General features: G+C 40.4%; 1 protein-coding gene across 1 annotated transcript; it reads right to left on the reverse strand.

The window, feature by feature from the left end:
* Window positions 1-5,097: 5,097 nt before the first annotated feature.
* LOC139374739 (uncharacterized) lies at window positions 5,098-10,297 on the reverse strand. Its single transcript, XM_071115866.1, has 3 exons — window positions 9,821-10,297; window positions 9,300-9,430; window positions 5,098-8,391 (listed from the first exon to the last, which is right to left on the reverse strand). Exons 1-3 carry the CDS (start codon window positions 10,077-10,079, stop codon window positions 7,231-7,233), a joined length of 1,551 nt encoding a protein of 516 aa, XP_070971967.1. The 5' UTR covers window positions 10,080-10,297; the 3' UTR covers window positions 5,098-7,230.
* Window positions 10,298-20,479: the final 10,182 nt, after the last annotated feature.

A 20,479-nucleotide genomic window follows, 5' to 3' on the forward strand; every position in this document is an offset into this window, starting at 1 on the left:
ACTTATGAACATTTAATGTCGTCTTGGTAAGCAACTCCGGTGTATAGTTGGCCTTGTGATTTAGGTAATTGTCTTGCAGAAAGGTGAATTTGTCTCCCAGTGTCTGTTGTAAAACAACTAAATCAAGTTTTCCTCTAAGATTTTGCCTGTGGTTAGCTCTATTCTGTTTATTTTTATCCTAAAAAACTCCCTAGTCCTTGCTGATGACAAGCATGCCCATAATATGATGCAGCAGTGATGTGTTGTGTTGGATTTGCCCCAAACATAATGATTTGTATTCAGGACAAAAAGTTTCTTTAATTTGCCATATTTTTTTCAGTATTACTTAAGTGCCTATTGCAAACAGGATACATGTTTTGGAATATGTTTTATTCTGTACAAGCTAACTTATTTTCACTGTCATTTATGTTAATATTGTGGAGTAACTACAATGTTGTTGATCCATCCTCAGTTATCTCCTATCACAGCCATTTAACTCTGTAACTGTTTTAAAATCATCATTGGCCTCATGATGAAATCCCGGTGTGGTTTCCTTCCTCTCTGGCAACTGAGTTAGGAAGGGCGCCTGTATCTTCAAAGTGACTGGGTGTATTGATACACCATCCAAAGAGTAATTAATAACTGCACCATACTCAAACAATATTCAATGTCTACTTTTTTTTAATCCTTCTACCAATAGGTGCCCTTCTTTGCAAACCATTGAGATTGTGTCACTGGTCTACACACAATACCCAATAATGTCAAAGTGGAATTGTGTTTTTATACATGTTTAAAAACAAGTAAAAATGAACACAACAAGGGCCCCAGGACCAGTGGAAACCAAGCAAATTAGCCCCATAACATCAAAGATCCACCATCATATTTTAACAGTAGGTATGAGATTAGGTTGTCTTCTACATTTGCTTTATTTTCAAGTCATCTCACCATAGTGCCTGGAGTTTGCGGAACGGTATTCGTACTTGGATTGAAACTGGTGCTATGAGGGGGAACGAGCATCAGAAGACTATATGGGCTATATGATTTCTCCGTTACCTTGCTCCCCCATCTTTAGTCCACTCAGCAGGTCAGGGCTCTCTGATATGTCTTCTATTGTCCCCTCTTTGACTAGTAGTAGATCAGGCTTCCCATCCTCCATGTCTACTGACTGTAAGAGATACAGAGTGAGAGGATGTTGGATCAAGAAATCTGATATGAGCATCCTGCTATGGAGCATCTTCTGATTGGGCAATGAGGGTACTATGTGTACTATGCAAACATGTTAGTTGATTTTATACTATGAAAACATGTTATTTGATTTGATTACTAGACACTCTTTTAATGGTTTGATCATTCAAATGCATGGTCCCACACATAAGACAAAATTAATCAAGACATGGGCCCATATCCACAAAGAGTCTCAGATTAGGAGTGCTGTTCTAAGAAACTAAGGAATTAACATGGTCCACACACACCCACACAGTTGTGAAGCGGGCACGACAGTGCCTATTCCCCCCAGGAGGATGAAAAGATTTTCAGGAGGCACTCAGATCCTAAAAAGGTTCTACAGCTGTACATCACTGGGACCGAGCTCGCTGCCATCCAAGACCTCTATATCAGGTGGTGCCAGGGAAAGGTCCAAAAACTTTTCTCGTTCAAATATTTTTTATTGAACACACACAAGAATGGTTAAAAGACAAGTATACAATTCTTATCTAAACATAAAAGAGCAGACAGAAACTACAAGACCCAGAGTTCTGGGTACAAAAAAAATCATACAGAACACGACATACAGAACAAGGAAAGAGGGTAGATGTCCCCCCCATTTATTCCCTCCTATTCCCCTTCTGACTGCTCGGGTGGCGGGGCCAGCACATGCTGCCCAAAGGTAGATTCAAATATTACAATTGAGAGTGCGTTAAAATGTACAAATTCACAGCGCCGACTGGTCCAAGTAAGAGAGGAAAGGTTGCCAGATTTGATCAAATGTTGATAATTTATTGTTCAGAATATATATAATTATTTCTAAGTGTACAGTGTTTGCCAATTCTCTGAGACATATTTTGGTAGAGGGCACTTTCCTCCTTTCCAAAACAAAAAGATTAATTTTTTTGCCGAAATGAGACTAATAGATGAGTTGTTTTTGGGGGCTGGTTAATCCGTTTAGGGAATCAGACACTCCCAGGAGGATCAGAAGCGGGTCTGGGCCTATTGAAGTCTCCAGAACTTCAGAGAGGATCCTAAAAATTCCACACCAATAACCATACAAGCTAGAGCATAGGGCAAAGCAGTGGAATAGTGTACCCTGTGCAGCCTGACATTTATCACACACAGGGGATGTATCAGGTATCTGAAAAAGTGACGTCTGGAGTTCCAGAAACTTTTCAAACACTCCAGCCACCCAAGACATTGACAGTTCTCTCTGCTGCCGAACGGCCAGTGGTGGAAAAAGTACCCAATTGTCATACTTGAGTAAAAGTATAGATACCTTAATAGAAAGTTGCTCAAGTAAAAGTAAAAGTCACACAGTAAAATACTCCTTGAGTAAAAGTCTAAAAGTATTTGGTTCTAAATATACTTAAGTATCAAAAGTAAATGTAATTGCTAAAATATACTTAAGTATCAAAAGTAAAGTAGAAGAATAAATAATTTGAAATTCCTTCTTTTAAGCAAAGCAGACGGCACCATTTTCTTGTTTTTAAAAGGTATGAATAGCCAGGGGCAGACTCCAACACTCAGACATAATTTACAAAAGATGCATGTGTTTAGTGAGTCCGCTAGATCAGAGGCAGAAGGGATGACCATGTGTTGTCTTGATAAGTGCGTGAAGTGGACCATTTTCCTGTCTTGCTAAGCATTCAAAATGTAACAAGTACTTTTTGGTGTCAGGTAAAATGTACGAAGTAAAAATATAAATAGTAAAGTAAAGTACAGATACCCCCCCCCCCCCCCAAAAAAAACGATTTAAGAAGTACTTTAAAGTAGTTTTACTTAAGTTCTTCACACCACTGTGCACAGCAAGCGGTACCAGTGCACCAAGTCTGCAACCAGCAGGACCAGGGTTGGGCGATATGGCCTAAAAATCATCTCTCTATTTTTTCCAAACCAATTCACGATATACAGTACCAGTCAAAAGTTTAGATACACCTACTCATTCAAGTGTTTTTCTTTATTTTTGCTATGTTCTACATTGTAGAATAATAGAAGACATTAAAACTATTTTTTTAAACATATGGAATCATGTAGTAACCAAAAAAGTGTTAAACAAATCCAAATATATTTTAGATTTAGATTCTTCAAAGTAGCCACCCTTTGCCTTGACAGCTTTACACACTCTTGGCATTCTCTCAACCAGCTTCATGAGGAATGCTTTTCCAACAGTCTTAAAGGAGTTCCCACATATGCTGAGCACCTGTTGGCTGATTTTCCTTCAGTCTGCAGTCCAACTCATCCCAAACTATATCAATTGGGTTGAGGTCGGGTGAAATTGGAGGCCAGGCCATCTGATGCAGCACTCCATCACTCTCCTTCTTGGTCAAATAGCCCTTACATAACCTGGGAGGTGTGTTTTGGTTCATTGTCCTGTTGAAAAAAAATGATAATCCCACTAAGCACAAACCAGATGGGATGGTGTATTGTTGCAGAATGCTGTGGTAGCCATGTTGGTTAAGTGTGCCATGAATTCTGAATAAATCCCTGACAGTGTCCCTGACAGTGTCACCAAGCAAAGCACCCCCCACACATCCTCTTCCATGCTTCATGGAAACACACATGCGAAGAACATCTTTTCACCTACTCTGCGTCTCACAATGACACGGTGGTTGGAACCAAAAATCTCCAATTTGGAATCCTTAGACCAATGGACAGATTTCCAACGGTCTAATGTCCATTGCTCATGTTTCTTGGCCCAAGCAAGTCTCTTCTTATTATTGGTGTCCTTTAGTAGTGGTTTCTTGGCAACAATTCAACCATGAAGGCCTGATTCACCCAGTCTCCTCTGAACAGTTGATGTTGAGATGTTGATTACTTGAACTCTGTGAAGCATTTATTTGGGCTGCAATCTGAGATGCAGTTAACTCTAATGAACTTATCCTCTGCAACAGAGGTAACTCTGGGTCTTCCATTCCCTGTGGTGGTCCTCACGAGAGCCAGTTTCAACATAGCGCTTGATGGTTTTTGCGACTGCAATTGAAGGAACTTTAGAAGTTCTTGAAATCTTCCGGATTGACTGACCTTCATGTCTTAAAGTAATGATGGACTGTCATTTCTCTTTGCTTATTTGAGCTGTTTTGCCATAATATGGACTTGGCCTTTTACCAAATAGGGCTATCTTCTGTATACCACTCCTACCTTGTCACAACACAAGGAAAGAACTTACACACATTAACTTTTAACAAGGCACACCTGTTAATTGAAATGCATTCCAGGTGACGACCTCATGAAGCTGGTTGAGAGAATGCCAAGAGCGTGCAAAGCTGGCATCAAGGCAAAGGGTGGCTATTTGAAGAATCTGAAATTTATTTTGATTTGTTTAACACTTTTTTGGGTTTCTACATGATTCCATATGTGTTATTTCATAGTTTGTCTTCATTATTATTCTACAATGTAGAAAATAGTAAAACAAATGAAATAACAAACCTTGAATAATTAGCTGTTGTAAAACGTTTGACCGGTAGTGTATATTATATAACTTTATAGTAAGAAGAATAAATGAACATAGCTGAATAAAATAGAAAGGATATTTCTATCTAATGATTCCCTAGCCAGTGCTCACATGGAGCAGCTATTCTGTGTTGAATGTAAAAAGTGATAATTTAAAACAGGTCCTATACACTTAATTTAAAGTTATTTGGCTACTTTAGTTGTGATACAAACCTCTTACAAATCAAAACATATTGGCTGCATGATGCAACTTTAGTCTGATGATTTGAAAGTCGCAAAAAAAAGTTCATGCTCTCAGTTTCTTGCCTAGACTGTGTACACTGTTCATTAGTCTCTTATTCTGTGCATTCAAATTGCCATCGATAGTATAGCCTTAATATGCTTGTACTGGACAGTGTTAATGAAATACGAGCGCTATAATAGGTGTGTTGGAAAAATGAAAAGCTCCTGACACTCATCATTCATTCATTATGAATACGATTTATTTTGATTTCATTCTTCATTAATGTAACCACAATGTTCAGTTGAAATGACAGATGCACTCACCAACAGTAGGGACATCTTATTGATAAAATATACAACAAATGTACTTGGGCTAATTCACCATCTGATGAAGTGGAAACTCAAAGGGGCAGATTCAGTCTTGGAAATGTATGACTTTCCTATGCACTTCTGAAGCCTCAAATCAGACTGACAGCTAATCACATCAATGCAGCGTAATACATTCTGCAGGCAAACATTTTTCAATATGTAATCCAACATCTTTAGTGGATGTGTGCATCAAAAATTCAACCTTCACCTTTTCCTACTATTTCTGTGAAGTCTAGCATACCATTTGATGCATACATTGGTTTGTACCACACAGAACGCGCTGAAACTGCAAGGCAAACGCAGCATTCCATTGGAAATGAATGTACTTCTGATGTACCGAAACGCAATGATGCTGTCGATGTCCGTATTTGGTATTCAGAGTTACCTTGTTCAGTCGCGTAACGTGCTCTGCAGGTGCGGTTACCTTGCATGCTCTAAATGCATTTCATTCAACCGCTGAAAACCCTCCCACTTGCTGTCCAACAGATTTTCTTGTGGAGTTTCCATTCAACAGGGTTTTAAGTACATGTATTTTAAGCAATCCCTTTAAATACGCTGTACCTTTTCAGTTAGAACTTTGTCAACAGACTCACTAGAATATATCGACAGAACGGGTTCAGAATATTAGGGATTAATGAAAGAAAGTTATCTAAATATATGCATATTTGCCTCCGTTTCAGCACCAATTTGTAGATTTAAAAAATACTCTGATCTTGTAGATTATTTAGGGTAAGGAAAGTATTTATGAATCACAAAAAAAATAGGTTTGGAGAGCTTTTACACGCAAAATATTGATCCTGAAAGTTGCCATATTCAAGTTCAATCTATGAGATATTGGAAGGTGAGACAATTGTACAATAGGGGTTCAAGAATATTCCTATAAATACATTATCCCTCACTAATCATGGAACTGTAGCCTAATGACTGGTCCAGTAATCATGAACCAGGCTCCAGGTTTAAACTGCTAAGTGTGGTCTCAGTTCCATAATGATTTAAATAGGCTACATGATCCAAATGATTGCAGAACGTAAGCCTAATATGAGCCACTAATGCTAGTGACTCTCTGGAACCATTTACAAGGACGTGACAGAGGAAAGAAAGGTAAATAGAATGGCAATGGAAGGATGTGAAACGTAGGCTACAAATTGAAAGAAACTAACACTAAAGTGACAGTTATAAATTAATGTGGGTATTACTGGCAGTGGCTCCCAATTGAATGGATAATATTTAACATTATAAACTGTAAAAATTAAAAATAGAGAAAAGCCTAGGCATTTAATTAAAACCTTCTATAGCGCATAAATCGACTTGGTAGGTTCGGCGCTCAGAAGCCTATAGCTTGGGTCACCAAGCTAATCTAACATTAATCTAACAGTTAATGTAATGTCTTAAACTTTGCAGCATACCCAATGATGTCTATAGGCTTACGCAATCACTGCAAATGGCAGATGTGCGCTCCATTCCGTATAAGCTATATCTATCTCAAAGCCATAGCCTACCAGATAGTTTTGTTAAAAAACAGTGATCCAGCAGTTCATATTGAGAGTTGAGAAATAAATGTAATACCTACGGAAAGCTGAGACCCTCATCTCTCCAACAGTCACAACAGTGGGCCTACTTGCTTTTAAAACTGTCATTTTTCCGCAATTGTAATTTGAAATGTTGCAATCACAATGCATTTCACTCTCCTCTCCCATTCACTCAGAGTCCAGAGAGAGAGAGAGTGTGGTTTGGAGGATGGATGAGATGTTTCGGATAATAGCAGCGAGTCTATTTAAATATAAAATGTGGAACTTGAAATTGAATGTCATGGACAATACACCTGCGTTTTCAGAATGCAACACTTTATAATTTTAACTAGAGCGCTGAGTATCAGGTTATTAGCGAATTGAAGGCGTTAGCAAGTTTGGCAGGCTTATAACGCCCATCAGCGCCATTCATTTACAGAGCGCAGTTTTGGAGTAGCCAAGTTACCGTGAGTCACGTGGAATTAAACTAAGGTCATGACTCGTGACCGCTCGTCTGGGGGTAATACTGGGCCCTCTCTCCCGTGTGGACCTTTAGGTGCATCTTCAGCTGGTGCTGGTGGGAGAACCTCTTCTCACACTGGGGGCAGCTGTAGGGTTTCTCCCCTGTGTGGACCCTTTGGTGCCTCTTCAGGTTGCAAGTCTGGGCAAAGCTCATGTGACACTGGCTACAGCTGTAGGGTTTCTCCCCTGTGTGGACCCTCTGGTGGATCTTCAGGTTCCAAGCCTGGGAGAAGCGCATTTGACACTGACTACAGCTGAAGGGTTTCACCCCTACGTGGACCCTCTGGTGGATCTCCACCTTCTGGGGGCAGTTGAAGCCTTTGTTACAGAACATGCAGAAGAACCGTTTCTCTTTAGTACCGCCTGATGTTGCTCCCCCTTCCCCAGCCTGGACTCTAGCCTTGTCGTTTGAGTTCAATACCTGATCGAAAAGGATGCGGCCGTGTGAATCGGAAGGTGCCATCGACGTGGACACTGGGTTGCGATCCCTGTGCACGTGTAAAGGGGAGTGGGTTGCGATATTTGGATTTGGCTCTAAACTTTCCCTGTAGTCTAAGAAGTCACTAGTGTTGCCCTGCGACTGTCCTTCTCCTAAGTGAGTCTGGTCTGCATTCCATGTCAGAGGATCGTCACCCTCCTCTTTCACAGTCACCTCATCTACAACCAGACCATCCCCTTTCTTATCTAGGAACCCTTCAGAGTATACACTACTACTGTACTGGTTCCAGTCCCCTCTTATTGGATTAGTATCTAAGCCCACAGGCACGTCACCAGGTATCTTCTCTGTCTCTGTAGCGTATGAACAGGTCGGATCATTGCCAGTCTGTAACGCATCACCTGAATCCCGATGGGACAGAACCGTCCTATGGCTCTGGTTACCGTAAAGTAAATACTCTGAGCGGGGAGTAGGAGGACAGCCCAGTCTCCTCAGCCTCGTTAAAGTCTCTGTCTCAGACTTGAGGACGGCGTTCGGCGTCCTACTGATGTCCCTGGGCTGCGCTGGGGTGGTGGTGGGGTCCTCTGTGACTACATGGGGCGCTCCAGTCTGGATGTCGCTGCTGTGTTGTGGATCCTCCTCTCCTTCAGACCTCTCCTGCTTGACTCCAGGACCTGCAGCCTCTGTATCTGCAGACTGACACAATAGGAGAGGCTATTATCGTTACATGAGTTGAATTAGATAAAAATGTCATAGGGAAGTCTCATAAGCTCCTATGGACAGGGCCGTGCACAGACCCCCCAAAATGCCTCTGTAGCAAAAATAAATAAATAATGAACATAAGCCTATTTATTTCTGCAACAACTGAATCATCACAAATTGTAAGCAAGCGAGTTACAGTAACTCCTAAAGAGATGACTGGCATCGGGAAAAGAGGTTGGGCTATCAGCTGATTATTGGTGTTGATGATTGATGTAAATCTGCTAGTTAGCTAGCTCGATTTATTTTACTGATTGTGATTAACCTCTGTATTTCTGCCTCTCTCTGCTGCTCGTATCAGCCAACCAAATATTGACGAAGATTGACGATGATGTAGGCTAAATCATGTGTGATCAAGTGTTAATCAAGTGTTAATAAAATGTTATGCTGCTATGGCAGCACTGTTGATATTTAATAGCAATCTCCGTACAGGGCAGACTGGGAAAAAGACGCAACCGGGCGTGCGCAAGCTCCGTACAGGGCAGATCAACAGGCGCAACCAACAGGGCGTGGGGAGGGGGGTGGCGAGCTTGACAACAACTTGCAGTCAATGGGTTCCCGAACAACAATGACAAAAAAATATTTTGGAGGAAATTATACCACCACCCAAAAGGACACCTTGGAGACTGGAAGGGCAGCCCTGTTTTCTTTCTGGCTTTGAGTTATTTCCAAACGAAACACTGCATAGTCGTCTACGAGTTTAGAGCCCTATCTGTGCACGTGCCTGCTTATGGCAGATACATGAGGATGTACATGTAAGCAAGTGAATAGCCGAGGGGAGCCTTTCTGAAATAAACAGGCCACATTTAATTGACTCATTTTCAATTCAACATTATTTCACAAACCTCTATCACAATAACGTTCTGAGCTGAGGTTCCACTCCCCTCATCAACATTGATTGGTTGGTCACCTCTCCATGTATTGTGTCTCGCTGGCTTCACAAAGCTCCTGTGGCCTCCAGCGAGATTTCCGTCACCTGAGAGAGAGTGGTTGGGAGGAAAAGAGGTGGTCAGGCTACTTACTGTTAATGCTCAACACTATATAGTGGATGTAATGTAACACTTCTCATAAGTTCTTGATATAGGCCTACTATTTATTGATATATGTATTATGTTCCATGCATCATATATTTTTCATTGAGTAAATAATGGGGAAAACAGTAAATCAAGAATCTGGTTAGAATATGATATGTTGTCTTTGCGCAAGTTAGATAGTAATCAGGGGACTGGGGGAATTATTGCATACTTTCCAAAAACTGACCAAAACTAAATTCTGGGTAACACATCTGAACACATGTGTAGTAGGGAGCGGAGTGACAAGCCCCGCAGCATCGGCCTTCTGCAAAATGTGCCTTTGCGAAATGTACCTCTTGCCATTCCTCTGTATCGGTCGACGAGCTTGACACTACTGGGACGACTGGCGAGGACGCGCTCCCGTGCCACCTTCAGTTCTTGTAGCTGTAATTTCCTCCGCAATGCCCTGTTTTCTTTCTGGCTTTGAGTTATTTCCAAACGAAACACTGCATAGTCGTCGTCTACGAGTTTACAGATCTCTGCCACGGCTGCATTCGCTAGCACCTCCATGATGGAGGCTATTTGAGTGTGGAAAACCATACAGTTAGCCATAGCTAACCTTAGCAGCTAGCTAGCGTAACCTATATACTATCTATCAACCAAGTCCTGTCTCCAACGCAAATTAAATACTAAATGGGGTACGTATGTGATGCTGTGCAGATAAATTAGTCATATTTTGAATTCCATGGTGTTAATAAACGTCTAAATAACAACAAGAAAAACGCTAACGTGGAAATAGTTCTTGGTCATGGTTTACTTCCGTTAACACTGAAGAGAAAGGATGTTATTGGTTGGCGTCATAGCTCAAAGGGTGTGGCTAAATGAAAAGGATGTGCGTGCTGTTCTTTGAATTACGGAAATGTTTTACATTACACATTCAATCTCCTATTCATGATCAGTATCTTTAAAGCTCAGAACAGAAAAAAATGACTAGCTGGAACTCGTCTGAGCGGTCGGCAATGAATGCCCGCACCCACTAGTACTAAAGTTGTATTGATTTAATTTTATGAATGAAGAACAGTAATAAAAAAATATAGGCGTGTGCATCACTACTCCCATCGAATATATATTACTGAATGTAGTCTATTTCTACCTTACCTTGTTCCCCCATCTTTTGTCCACTCAGCAGATCAATGCTCTCTGGTCAGTCTTCTATTGTCTCCTCTTTGACTAGCAGCAGATCAGACTTCCCATCCTCCATGCCTACTGACTGTAAGAGATACAGAGTGAGAGGATGTTGGATCAAGAAATCTGATATGAGCATCCTGCTATGGAGCATCTTCTGATTGGGCAATGAGGGACTGCTATGATTACTATGCAAACATGTTAATTGATTTGATACTTTGCAAACGTGTTAGTTGATTTGATTACTTGACACTCTTTAATGGTTTGATCATTCAAAAGCATGTACAGACTTAAGACACATTTCATCACGACCTGGGCCCATATCCACAAAGTATCTCAGCGTAGAAGTGCTGATCTAGGATCAGGTTCCCCATCTGTCTGCATAGTCTTATTTATTATTATCTAAAGGCACTCCTGCTCAGAGTTGTTTCTCTATTAGTCTACACCTACTGTTTATGAAGCATGTGACAAATTATATTTTATTTTATTTTGAGTTCATAGTGGACTCACCTCAGTGTGTGGCCCTGTGATGTGATGCTCAGCTGGTTCCTCTGTGGGTTCAGGAGGAGGTGTAATCTGGTTGTCCTCCATGACCATGGTCCTCTCAGGGTTCCCCAGACCCTCCTCACTCCCCTCCTCCTTCACCAGCAGCACCTCTTCCTCCTGGAAGAGACAGGTGATACAGATTACACAGGACAACACTCCCTCAGGTACGTACACACATACACAGATAATAACCACACTTTCAACATGGAGTGTTTACCCATCCCCACTAGTTTTGAGTCCTATACTGTTACAGACTTCATTGTTGTTAAACTATCATGGTGGACATAAATATGATGTTGTGGGTAAATATGAGTCAGCTAATGATAAGTCAAAAGTCATCAGACAAACATGACTATTTATGTATACAGTAGGTGTTTGTTAATGTGTGGATATGTGTAGGTACATTTAGTAAGTGTATAATGGTTGTTGGGTTCATACAGAATAGGGTGAGATCAGATGATGTATACTAAATAGTCTCAATTTAGTCTTAGAATTAAAAGTACCATTTTGTGATTATTAAACATAAACAAGTGTTAAATACACCATATGAAAATCACACATACACATCTCAACTTAAAATCTGCATGAACTTGTTAAACTGCATTAATAGGCATGAAATCTGAAAATCTAGGCATTTGTGAACATCATATAGCCTACACAGTACAAACACAATATTTAACAGACTTTTTAGGTTTATATACAATTCCTAAATGCAACATTCTACCCAGGAATTTTCAACAGTAAAATCTGTTAATCCAATATTCCAAATGCATCTGTGAATCTGTATAGCACTTTATGACATCTGTTGATGTAAAAAAGGGCTTTATAAATACATTTGGTTGATTGATTCTGCTGACAACAATGCAACATATTTTTTCTTTTAAGGGGAATTGCTAAATGTATGTAGATCAAAACATTTAATAAAAACATGTTTGTGAAATGATTACTTTCAGGCCCTTCCCAACATTGCAGAGAGAATAATATAAAAAGTATTTGGAATAAATACAAAATGAGTAACAAGATATTCTAAACTAAGTGTTTTGATAGCTTTCAAATGTAGTATCAGGTCCATGTAGAATAAATAACCCTTTACATAATATCAAATAGCATTTTATTTGTCACGTGTCGAATACAATAGACTTTACTGTGAAATGCTTACCTTACGAGCCCTTTCCCAACAATGGGAACAATGAGATAAAAATGGAGAACATTTAGAAAAAAAGGAAATGGCAACACAATAAAACAACAGCGAGACTATATACAAGGAGTACCGCTACTGAGTCAATGTGCAGGGATATGAGGTAGTTGAGGTAATATGTAGGTAGGGGTAAAAAGGACTAGGCTAGATGGACAAGGATAGATCATAAACAGAGTAGCAGCAGCGTATGTGAAGAGTGTAAAAGTGTTATTTTGTGTTGGGAGTGTCAGTGTAGTATGTGTCAGTGTGTGGGTAGAGTCCAGTGAGTGAACATAGAGCTGGTGCAAGAGAGTCAGTGACTCAGTGCAAATAAAAAGGTGTCAATGCAAATAGTCAGGATATGGAAAGATAAACTAAGTGCTCGATCCTCGTATATAATCCAATGAACAGAAATAGGACAGCACTCCGGTAAATAAACTTAACGCCACATAGGAGAGGAGATGGTGCTCAATTACTTCTCCAAAGAGAGACATATTGGATAGTCCACTTGGGCACTCTTGCCCCAGCAGGCCTGAATGAAGAAAGTTATTTTTCGTTGTATGTTTTTGTAGTAGTATATAAATAGGCCAAACATTTGGGTAATGACGTCGTTACTGAAGAAGGGCTCATACCCGAAATACTCGTGCTGCAATAAAAACTGTCAGGATAGCCATTTGATTAACTGTTCAGCAGGGATTTCCTCTGACATCGCTTGGTATAAAGGTCCTGGATGGCAGTGATGTACTAGGCCGTACGCACTACCCTCTGTAGGTCGGATGCCAAGAGGTTGCTTGGGCGGTATGTAAATCAGAGTGGCTCCATGGTGCCTGGGATGATGATGTGAGCAATGACCAGCCTTTTAAAACATTAGGAAGTGATCTTCATGGTTACAATTAGGAATGGATGTGAATAGCAGTTGAACTGTTGTGGTTTTACAAGACAAGAATATAAACAACTTGTGAACAGTAGTTAAAGTGTTATAAATATGCAATATAAATAGGATATATACACATGAATGAATAACCATAGCATTACACTATTATAACAACTATAAACATGGCTATAAACATAGCAGTATAACATTAACCTAAATAATAAACACTAGGAGAGAGAAACCAATTACTAAGACAGACAAGAGAAAGATTTCTGGCATTCTCTCCAGCCTGGTGAAGCTGTCTTCTGAATCTGCTAGGTTAAAGATCTGATCTTCCTGGCGCCACAGAGTCGTAAATTACAGTGCACAACAGCAACAGTAAGTGGCTACATTGAGAAGCGTCACTGTAGAATGCTCATATGACACTCTATTTACCAGTACAAGCAATAACAGTGCACTTGTGCATAACCCCCTGTGCAACCAATGCAGTAGCAGGCACTTACACTGAACAAATACATAAAGGCAACATGTAAAGTGTTGGTCCCATGTTTCATGAGCTGAAATAAGATCACAGACATTTTCCATGTGCGCACAAAAAGCTTATTTCTCTCAAATTTTGTGCAGAAATTTGTTTACATCCCTGTTAGTGAGCATTTCTCCTTTGCCAAGATCCACCTGACAGGTGTGGCATATCAAGAAGCTGATTAAACAGCATGATCATTTCACAGGTGCACCTTGTTCTGGGACAATAAAACACCACTCTAAAATGTGCAGTTTTTTCACACAACACAATGCCACAGATGTCTCAAGTTTTGAGGGAGCATGCAATTGGCATGCTGACTGCAGGAATGTCCACCAGAGCTGTTACCAGATAATTTAATGTTAATTTCTCTACCATAAGCCGCCTCCAACGTAGATTTAGAGAATCTTGCAGTATGTCCAACTGGCCACACAACCGCAGACCTCGTGTAACCACGCCAGACCAGGACCTCAACATCTGGCTTCTTCACCTGCGGGATTGTCTGAGACCAGAAACACGGACAGCTGATGAAACTGTGGTTTCACACAATCAAATCATTTTTGCAGAAACTGTCTCAGGGAAGCTCATCTGTGTGCCCGTCGTCCTCACCAGGGTCTTGACCTGACTGCAGTTTGGCGCCATAACAGACTTCAGTGGGCAAACGGTCACCTTCAATGGCCACTGGCACGCTGGATGAGTGTGCTCTTCCCGGCATTAACTGGGAATTGACTGGTTTTCTAATCCATGCCCCTACCTTTTTTTGTAAGGTATCTGTGACCAACGGATGCATATCTTTATTCCCAGTCATGTGAAATCCATAGATTAGGGCCTAATGAATGTATTTCAATGTACTCTTTTCCTTATATGAACTGGAACTCATTAAAATCTTTGAAATTGTTGCATGTTGTGTTTTATATTTTTGTTCAGTGTATATATAGACAATATGCATAGTAGTATTCGCAACACACTTACATTACAGTTTGGTAGTATAGTAGAAAATATGTCTGCAAGCTTATCAAAATAACTTTAAGTAATTAGTGGTAATTATTATTATTATTATTATTACACAGCACGTCAAACCCCCTAATAAGAATTCATACAACTTACATTTCGATGTACACACGACATTCAGGTATTCGGGTTAATGTCCACAATAAAAACTCCTCAGAAAAACATGTGTCTTCTTCCTTCGCACATTGATAACACTCTTTTGGATACTGGAACATCTTCACTGTAGCCAGGTCAGTATCAGGCAATACGAAGGACCAGGAAAAAAAAATGGTCTGAAAAAAAAAAAAAAAAAAAAAAAAAAAAAATCTGAGCAGTTGGCTGTGAATGCCCTCATCCGCTAGTACTTAATACTGATTAAGGATCTGACTCACTACAGGCTGTCCGGCAAGAACAAGGCAGATGTTTTATTGGCTCTTGGCCACAACAACACATTACCACACAAGCACAGACTAAAAGTGATCGTCATGGTTACAATTAGGAATGGACAGCAGTTGAACTGTTGTGGTTATTTTAGGCAAGAGTGTGCACAACATGTAAACGGTATTAGTTAAAGCGTTATAAATCTGCAATATAAATAGGCTATATACACTAGTCATTCAGAGTAACAGTTATTCCAAGATCCATTGTAAATAACCAAAGTGTGTGTGTGCCAAATTATGAAGAAAATGAATAAAAACCCTGAAAGGAGAAGCATTCACCTTGTTCTTACCGAGCATCCGGTAGAGCAGTGGTTCCCAAACTTTTTATAGTTCCGCACCCCTTCAAACATTCAACCTCCAGCTGTACCCTCTCTAGTAGAGCATCCGGTAGAGCAGTGGTTCATAAACTTTTTATAGTTCTGCACCCCTTCAAACATTCAACCTCCAGCTGTACCCCCTCTAGTACCAGGGTCATCGCACTCTCAAATGTTTTTTTTTTTTGAGAATCCACTCTCACATAGGTACGTGGTTACAAAGGGCATCAGTATCTTAAAAAGCACGATTTGCCAAGGCAGGATACTCTGAGCGCAGCCCAATCCAGAAATCTGGCAGTGGCTTCTGATTAAATAACATTTTCAACAGAACCGCTTGTTGCAATTTCGATGAGGCTCTCTTGTTCAGATATCGGTAAGTGGACTGGAGGCAGGACATGAAAGGGATAACGAATCCAGTTGTTTGTGTCATTCGTTTCAGGAAAGTACCTGCATAATATGGTGGAAATTACAAGATTATGTTATAATGCTGTTATTGAATCAAATGGTTGTTTAATGCAACAGAATAAGGGGTTGTTAGAACACTCATTTGTCTGTGTTCTACCGAGGATGGGACTCTAGAAGATTTACAATGTATTTGGGTGATACGGCATTCCAGAACATGAGTTAATGTTTCTGTACTGGGGTACCAGGGGGAGATGGCTCCAGTATGGAGTTGGGGGGCCAGACACTGGTCTCTACACAATGAGAACTGTTTTTACAGCAGATACTGTCTGCTGTGAATTATAAGTATCTTTCATACAGATCTTAACCTTGTGACCCATTCCATACATCTGTTGTTTGTCATGTAGACTGAAGGAGGATGGACTTTGCTATAAAATGCTGTGGCTCAAACCAGCTCGTTGAGTTCGCAGTGATCACCTCCAGGGGTGATTACCAACCAGCTCCATTACTGCAGTAATTAAATAATAAAGTTGGATTGTTTTGAAGAAATCTAAAAGTCTCTCCTTTTGATGACAATAATTACACCACAGCAATTGTGCAACCAACTCAGTCAGGTGCTTCACTATATCACATTTGACATTATCTGTAAGCTTGCGTTCATTTGCACACAAAAAAATCACACAATGATGGAAAGACCTGTATGTTGTCTTTGTTATTGAGGACAGAGAAGAGCTCCAACTTCTTAATCATAGCCTCATTTTTGTCCCGCACATTGAATATAGTTGCGGAGAGTCCCTGTAATCCTAGATTCAGATCATTCAGACGAGAAAAAACATCACCCAGATAGTCCAGTCATGTGAGAAACTCGTCATCATGCAAGCGGTCAGACAAGTGAAAATTATGGTCAGTAAAGAAAAGTTTAAGCTCATCTCATTTCAAAAAAAATTGTCAATACTTTGCCCCTTGATAATCAGCGCACTTCTGTATGTTGTAAACGCATTACATGGTCGCTGCCCATATCATTGCATAGTTCAGAAAATACAAGAGTTCAGGGGCCTTGCTTTAACGAAGTTAACTATTTTCACAGTAGTGTCCAAAACGTCTTTCAAGCTGTCAGGCATTCCCTTGGCAGCAAGAGCCTCTCGGGGGATGCTGCAGTGTAGCCAAGTGGCATCGGGAGCAACTGCTTGCACACGTGTTACTACTCCACTACGTCTCTCTGTCATGGCTTTTGCGCCATCAGTACAAATACCAACACATCTTGACCACCAAAGTCCATTTGATGTCATAAAGCTGTCCAGTACTTGTCCTGGTTTGCAGAAAAGGATGTTTTCCTTAATTGACCCCCCATAAAAGTAACGGACATATACCAGGAGCTGTGCCAGGCCCGCCACGTCTGTTGACTCGCTTGTATGCGAATCAGTAATTGTTTTAAAACATCTCCTGCCATGTCACTGATGCGTTGTGAAACAGTGTTGCTTGATGAAGGCATTGTCTATAGTTTTTATGGCCTTTTCCCCCAGCATTGTCCCAGCCATATCTGCAGCAGCAGGAAGAATGAAGTCCTCCACAATAGTATGGGGCTTGCCTGTCCTAGCCACTCCGTAGCTCACCATATAAGACGCTTCTAGCCCCTTCTCATTAATGGTATCTGTTGCTTTTATAAACGTCTTACTACTGTAAAGTTGTCTTAATTCTTGCTCAAAAAACTCCCGTGGCTTATTTTTCAAATTGGCATGGTTTCTTTCTAAATGTTTGCTCAAGAGTGAAGGTTTCATCGAGATGTGATAGTACTTTTGCACATACACTACCATTCAAAAGTTTGGGGTCACTTAAAAATATCCTTGTTTTTGAAAGAAAAGCACATTCTCTGACCATTAAAGTAAATCAAATTGATCAGAAATACAGTGTAGACATTGTTCATGTTGTAAATTACTATTGTAGCTGGAAAAGGCTGATTTTTAATGGAATATCTACATAGGCGTACAGAGGCCCATTATCAGCAACCGTCACTCCTGTGTTCCAATGGCACGTTGTGTTAGCTAATTCATGTTTATCATTTTAAAAGGCTAACTGATCATTAGAAAACCCTTTTGCAATTATGTTAGCACAGCTGAAAACTGTTAAAACTAGCCTTCTTTAGACTAGTTGAGTATCTGGAGCATCAGCATTTGTGGGTTCGATTACAGTTTCAAAATGTCCAGAAACAAAGGACTTTCTTCTGAAACTGGTCAGTCTTTTCTTGTAAGGGGGCAGTAGCTCTTCGGCTGCATCAGATTCACAACTGTCAGTGTCCATGATAGCTCGTCTAACAACAAATGTGTAATTACTGATGCTAGCATTGGATGTGCTCGTGGAAGCAGAACAACTTGTGTCAACTAGCAGTACTACCAGTAGAGCAGGTATGTGTCTCTTTGGACGTGGGCCTTACTTTTTTAAAACCATTTATCAATTTTATCAGTTTGGTGGAATTCCCACGAGAGAGTAACGGTTAATGTGATTGGATGTTAATTATTTGTCCAGTCTACCTGTATTTAGTCTAGTCTACCTGTATTTGACATGGTGTTGTTATTTTGCTGAACACTAGATTTTATTTTTGGCAGTGAAACGAGGTTACTCAGGTGAGAAAAAAAACCTCAACAAATGTATAGCCCTGTTGGAAAATATAAATGGACTGTATGAAAATGTGAAAAAGTGTGTTAGCAAGAATGGAGAAGAAAATAATAAAATACAATAGAAATACTTTATTCCATCTACATCACCTCAGTAAGGTAAATATTCAACTGCCCTTTATCTAGCCAAGGATTACTGTCTCTCCAAAAACAGGTATTTACAAGCCTGTTTCAAATGATTAACAAAGGGTTAATGAGGGGTATGTGGTTAATTACCCTCTTACCCCCAGACACTTCACAACTATAATATGTCAGCTAAGGAATGGTTCCCAGACATCCCCTGTGTACATTTCAAGCCACACTGCTATGATTTCTCCCCATTGTGGACACTCCTATGTCTGATAAGGTTAGTCAGGAAGGAGAAGCTCTTGTAACATAGTTTGCACTACAAGGAACTCTCCTTGGTGTAAACAGTCTGGTGCCTTTTTACGTAGTTCGCCACAGCGAAGCGTTTCCCACACGTGGGGCAGGCGTACAGCTAATTGGCCTCCGTCCTAATACTCGGCCTCCCATGTTGTGACCCAATGACACCAGAGGTAGAAGCAGGAGCCACCACCCTCATGTGGTTAGTGTTTGAGCTCCCTCCTTGACCTCTAGCCATTTGTTTGGTATTGTTGTGATTGTGTGCTGTGTAATAGGCTAGGTACCTCTTCTGGTGAATGCCCATCCAGACGCTGTCTGTATTCATAAGGCAACCATGAGGTAGGTGAGGAAGGCTAGACCTAGGTCCAGGCCTTCTACGAAGCCGTTCACCAAGCATTAGAAGACAGACTTCCTGATAGACTCCCCACAGGGGATGCTGGAATTTCGTGATTTTAGTGGCAAGGCCATTTGACCTTCAAGAAGTGCCAAATCTTCCAGGGCACCAAGGTCATCTGCTAGGGCATCAAGGCCATCTGCTAGGGCATCAAGGCCATCTGCTAGGGCACCAAGGCCATATACAAAAATAGCCAATTAAATTGATTTGAAAACCAAAAAAACACTAGCTATTCTGTTCAGAAAACATACGTGGGTGTAAATGTACATAAATAATTTGCCTACAAGTCAAAGTGTAAGTGATAGCCTATGCCTATTGGCTACAGCCTGTCATGTCCAGACCGATGCTGACATGAGGGAGGCACCTGAAACTGAACTTTTAATTACACATTATATACTGTATGTGTATATATATATATATATTTATTAGGCTAAACACCAGTCATGTTTGACAAATACAATGTAGGATCATTATTACTATCTAAAGGCTTGATTCTGTCAAATACTTGAGGCGTTGTTCATTCCGACAGGAGAGAAAGGCCAGTGCCAGTGCACTGCAACATTACCCAACTTGCAATCTGTATATTATTTTGAAACTATTTAACTGTAAATGGAACTGTTTAAAACCTGGACATTTTCTGTCAGTTTATGAGGCATGTCTTAACATTCCTATGGTTGGAAAATGGTAAGGGGGATTATTTTCTAAACACTGCCTCATATCCCACTGAAACCAGTAGGGTCTATTCTTCTCATGTTCTCAACTTTCTTTCCTTGTCCTACAGCCAAAAACACAATCCTAGTCATATTAACAACCCATGCTTGTTGTTGCATCTTTAGATCTTCCCTCTTTCTAAAGGATTTTTGAAGGATATTTTCATTTCTGCCATATGAAACCGCTCGCATTTGCAGTGTACTTTTGAGAATGGTGTTTCCCTGCTAATTGCATTTTGGAACATTCATGCTTATAGCCTACGCATTGCTGCGTTCATAATGTAAAGAAATAGCCTAATAGTTTAGCAAGATTTTAAACTAAACTTTCTGATCTGTTGCATCAGCCTCATTGCTTTTAAAGAGGTTTTTGATGTACAGGGGTTGTATTCATTTGGGATCGATCACGTCCCACAACATGTTCGGAA

This window comes from Oncorhynchus clarkii, chromosome 19 (genome assembly GCF_045791955.1).
Source record: "Oncorhynchus clarkii lewisi isolate Uvic-CL-2024 chromosome 19, UVic_Ocla_1.0, whole genome shotgun sequence".
NCBI lineage: Eukaryota > Metazoa > Chordata > Actinopteri > Salmoniformes > Salmonidae > Oncorhynchus > Oncorhynchus clarkii.

Excerpts from the sequence above, each read along its gene's own strand:
- LOC139374739 (XM_071115866.1), bottom strand. The coding sequence starts at position 10,079 with ATGGCTAACTGTATGGTTTTCCACACTCAAATAGCCTCCATCATGGAG. Across the intron at positions 9,431-9,820 it reads ATACAGAGGAATGGCAAGAG|GTGACGGAAATCTCGCTGGA; the intron begins GTACATTTCGCA and ends ACTCTCTCTCAG. Across the intron at positions 8,392-9,299 it reads AGAACGTTATTGTGATAGAG|TCTGCAGATACAGAGGCTGC; the intron begins GTTTGTGAAATA and ends CTATTGTGTCAG.